Source organism: Tupaia chinensis, unplaced genomic scaffold (genome assembly GCF_000334495.1).
Source record: "Tupaia chinensis unplaced genomic scaffold, TupChi_1.0 Scaffold000232_3, whole genome shotgun sequence".
In the NCBI taxonomy this organism is placed as follows: Eukaryota; Metazoa; Chordata; class Mammalia; order Scandentia; family Tupaiidae; genus Tupaia; species Tupaia belangeri.
The window spans coordinates 181,325-185,462 of NW_006159709.1; the positions used below are offsets into that span (position 1 = coordinate 181,325).

The window sequence follows — 4,138 nt, forward strand, 5'->3', positions numbered from 1 at the left end:
GCCCACTGGCTCGCGATTCAACCTGCTGCGTCGCTGGCTCGCGGCTTCTGCGCTGGCACTGCCGCAGCCGCCGCGGTGTGCGGTCATGGAGCACCGCATCGTGGGACCCGGGCCGTACCGGGCCACCAAGCTGGTGAGTGAACGTGCGAGGTCCTGGGCGGAACCGCTGGCGCCGTGACCCCCGGCCTGCCCGCGGACAGAGGACTTGTCCTCGTTCTGCAGGGTATGCTGGGCACTGGTGGGAGGCCGACGGGTGTCAGCTGGCACCGCCCTTTTCTGGACGAGGCTCAAAGAAGGCCAACCCCGCCCCGCCGGGAGGGCAACCTGACTGGGGTGGGTACAGCGTCGTCCCCCGGGTGTTGGCCGGTTTCTCGGGAATGAAAACGCCTCGAAGACCCACTGACCCCTCTTCCCCTTTGTCCCCAAGAATCTGACGCCTGCGCCTGGGAGAGGGCGTCACAACCCTGTAACGCTCCGGGTTTGCGGCTGCTGAAGCAGGGTGTGTCTCCTTCCTGAGTGACACCGGGTGATACTCCCGAGATGTTTTTGCCCAGAGCAGGGGTGGATTGACCTGGTCACACGTCCAGCCCTTGGCAATCGTGTAGGATGGGTGGTCTGAAGGAGCCTTTGCAGATCCTGGTGACCCAGGGAACTCTCTTTTCAGGGGAAAAGTTTTAGTATTCACAGGTGTACTTGATCTGCTTTGTGATCTAGAGCAAGTAGTTCTAGTGATTTCTGCCTGAAGAGATTACTCCAAGAAAGGGTGACAGTTTGGTAACGTCTGTGGCAAGTTTTTAGAGGACTTTCCATGGAAACTGGTAATTTGGGAGAATGATAACTTCTTGGTCTGTCAACTGCTTCTGGCCTTCTCTACATTGGGAATTAACCTCATTGTTCTCTGCGCCCTAATGAACACCCAGGAAAAGATCCAGACTCTTTCTCAATTAGACTCAGGTAGAAGAGGTGAGGACACTGGAACACAGATAATATAGTAGTTTCCTCTCTAGAATCAGCCTTGCTGTAGCCAGTGGGGCCAGCCAGAGATAAGGTGGCCGGCTTTTGGAAGGAGAAATTACTGTTGGGAATGATGTTTCTTTACTTTTTAAAATCAGGCTTTTAAACCACTTTGAGAATCTGATAAAGATTATAGATCGGGACCAGCAGGTGGCTTGGTGGTTTAGACACTGGACACGCCTACATGGCTGACCACAGTTTGAGTCCTAGACCTGGTCCGCCGCGGTGTGCGGTCATGGAGCACCGCATCGTGGGACCCGGGCCGTACCGGGCCACCAAGCTGGTGAGTGAACGTGCGAGGTCCTGGGCGGAACCGCTGGCGCCGTGACCCCCGGCCTGCCCGCGGACAGAGGACTTGTCCTCGTTCTGCAGGGTATGCTGGGCACTGGTGGGAGGCCGACGGGTGTCAGCTGGCACCGCCCTTTTCTGGACGAGGCTCAAAGAAGGCCAACCCCGCCCCGCCGGGAGGGCAACCTGACTGGGGTGGGTACAGCGTCGTCCCCCGGGTGTTGGCCGGTTTCTCGGGAATGAAAACGCCTCGAAGACCCACTGACCCCTCTTCCCCTTTGTCCCCAAGAATCTGACGCCTGCGCCTGGGAGAGGGCGTCACAACCCTGTAACGCTCCGGGTTTGCGGCTGCTGAAGCAGGGTGTGTCTCCTTCCTGAGTGACACCGGGTGATACTCCCGAGATGTTTTTGCCCAGAGCAGGGGTGGATTGACCTGGTCACACGTCCAGCCCTTGGCAATCGTGTAGGATGGGTGGTCTGAAGGAGCCTTTGCAGATCCTGGTGACCCAGGGAACTCTCTTTTCAGGGGAAAAGTTTTAGTATTCACAGGTGTACTTGATCTGCTTTGTGATCTAGAGCAAGTAGTTCTAGTGATTTCTGCCTGAAGAGATTACTCCAAGAAAGGGTGACAGTTTGGTAACGTCTGTGGCAAGTTTTTAGAGGACTTTCCATGGAAACTGGTAATTTGGGAGAATGATAACTTCTTGGTCTGTCAACTGCTTCTGGCCTTCTCTACATTGGGAATTAACCTCATTGTTCTCTGCGCCCTAATGAACACCCAGGAAAAGATCCAGACTCTTTCTCAATTAGACTCAGGTAGAAGAGGTGAGGACACTGGAACACAGATAATATAGTAGTTTCCTCTCTAGAATCAGCCTTGCTGTAGCCAGTGGGGCCAGCCAGAGATAAGGTGGCCGGCTTTTGGAAGGAGAAATTACTGTTGGGAATGATGTTTCTTTACTTTTTAAAATCAGGCTTTTAAACCACTTTGAGAATCTGATAAAGATTATAGATCGGGACCAGCAGGTGGCTTGGTGGTTTAGACACTGGACACGCCTACATGGCTGACCACAGTTTGAGTCCTAGACCTGGTGGCTTGCTTTCTCACTTTCTCTTTCTCTGTCTCTCTCTGGTCAAATTAAAATAAATGAACGAATAAATAAAATTAAATAAATAATTCTTTAAAAAAAAGAGATCCTCTTCACACAGAAGTGCACATACCATGTACTTAGGAAACTTTGCATTTGACTTCAGGGGACTTGGGGGCAGTCTGTGGCATTGTTTCGTTTGTCTTAAAAAAACAACCATTTTATTTGGTCATGATTCTGAGGGTTAGCTGCTGGGATGGACTCATGACAGTGGTCCTTAACTGGGGCCATTCATGTACCATAGTTACCTGGTGACTGGACTAGGACTGGATGATGTAGGCTGGCTGTCCAGCTTGGTCCTGCCTACTAGTTGGGCCAAGTATCTCTAACAGGGTAGCCCAGACATTATTCTGGAAGAAATAGTCTCATGGTTCCAACATACTAAAAGAAGATTTGTGGCTTTTTGTTCAAATCTCATTGGTCAAGTCAAGTGAAACAACAGTCTGGATTCTAAAAATTTCACTCTTTGAAAGAAATTAAAAAAAAAAGAAATTTAACTCCTTAATAGGCAGGGTAGTAATGTCACATTACATAGGTGTGTGTGAATAGGGTGGGACAGGAGAAATTGTGCTTTGCAATTTTCTTTCTTTTTTTTTGGAGAGGTTTTTGCTACAGAGTAGTACACTCACCAGAAAGACAGAGACAGAGAGAGAAAGTGAGAAATCACCCCCCAGGGCGGATGACCATGCCACAGTCCCTTCTCCTCCTTTCTCCTCTTGGGGTCTTGGGCACGCACGCACACGTGCCTGCGTGGGTTTAAGCCACAGGGTCTGGGAGTCAAACTGCGGTCGACTACATGGGAGTTCAGCTACATAGCCATTGTGCTAACTGCTGGTCTCTACAATTTTCTTTTTTAAATGATTTGTTTATTTATTTATTTAATTTGACCAGAGAGAGAGGGAAAGTGAGAAAGCAAGTCACCAGGCCCAGGACTCAAACTGTGGCCGGCCATGTGGGAATCCAGCACCCTAACCACCATGCCACTTCTTGCTAGCCCATTTTTATAAACAATTTTCTACACATAGTCAGAATCATTCATTCATTTAAAACATATTCAATAAATAAAAATTTAAGTTTTCCTTTAAAAAAATTTTTTTTGAGAGGCTTTTGCTATAGGGCATATACACTCGCCAGAAAGACAGAGACAGAGAGACAGAAAGTGAGAAATCACCCCCCAGGGGGAATGGCCATGCCACAATCCCTTCTCTTCCATTCTCCTCTTGGGATCTTGGGCATACACGTACACGCGCCTAGCATGAATTTAAGCCACCAGTTCTGGGACTCGAATTGTAGTTGACTACATGGGAGTACAGTGATATAGCCATTATACCAACTGCTGGTTCCTAAAACAATTTTTAAAAAATTCATGATAGGGCATGTATGTGCACCTGTGAGAGTGAGAGACAGTGAGAAAGAGAAAGGAACACCCTCCGCAGGGTCTGGTCATGCTGCGGTTTTTTCCCTTCAGTTCATTGGATCTTGGATATTCATGCACCTGTTCATCATGTTTCAGGCCAGGGATTTGAACCGTGGTCATCAGGTGGAATGAGCAGCAAATTACTGCTGTATCATGAAGCCAGCCTTTAAGCTCTTTCCTTTTTCTTTTTTTAAAAGAGTTATTTATTGGGACCAGCAGTTAGCATAATGGCTATGTCACTGGACTCCCATGTAGTCAACCGCAGTTCAAG

At 49.1% G+C, this 4,138-nt stretch overlaps 1 protein-coding gene across 2 annotated transcripts in view; it reads left to right on the forward strand.

Moving 5' to 3' along the window:
* Positions 1-45: 45 nt before the first annotated feature.
* The window catches only part of DEPDC1B (DEP domain containing 1B), a 93,063-nt gene continuing 88,970 nt past the window's right edge, over positions 46-4,138 (forward strand). Inside the window, exon 1 of one of the 2 annotated variants that reach the window (XM_027771817.1) lies at positions 46-133. In XM_027771817.1, coding sequence (XP_027627618.1) covers positions 86-133 — 48 coding nt within the window. In that variant the 5' untranslated portion in view covers positions 46-85. Of the gene's footprint in view, positions 134-1,237; positions 1,298-4,138 lie in introns of those variants that run through there. The other variant, XM_006148342.3, reaches the window with a different exon arrangement.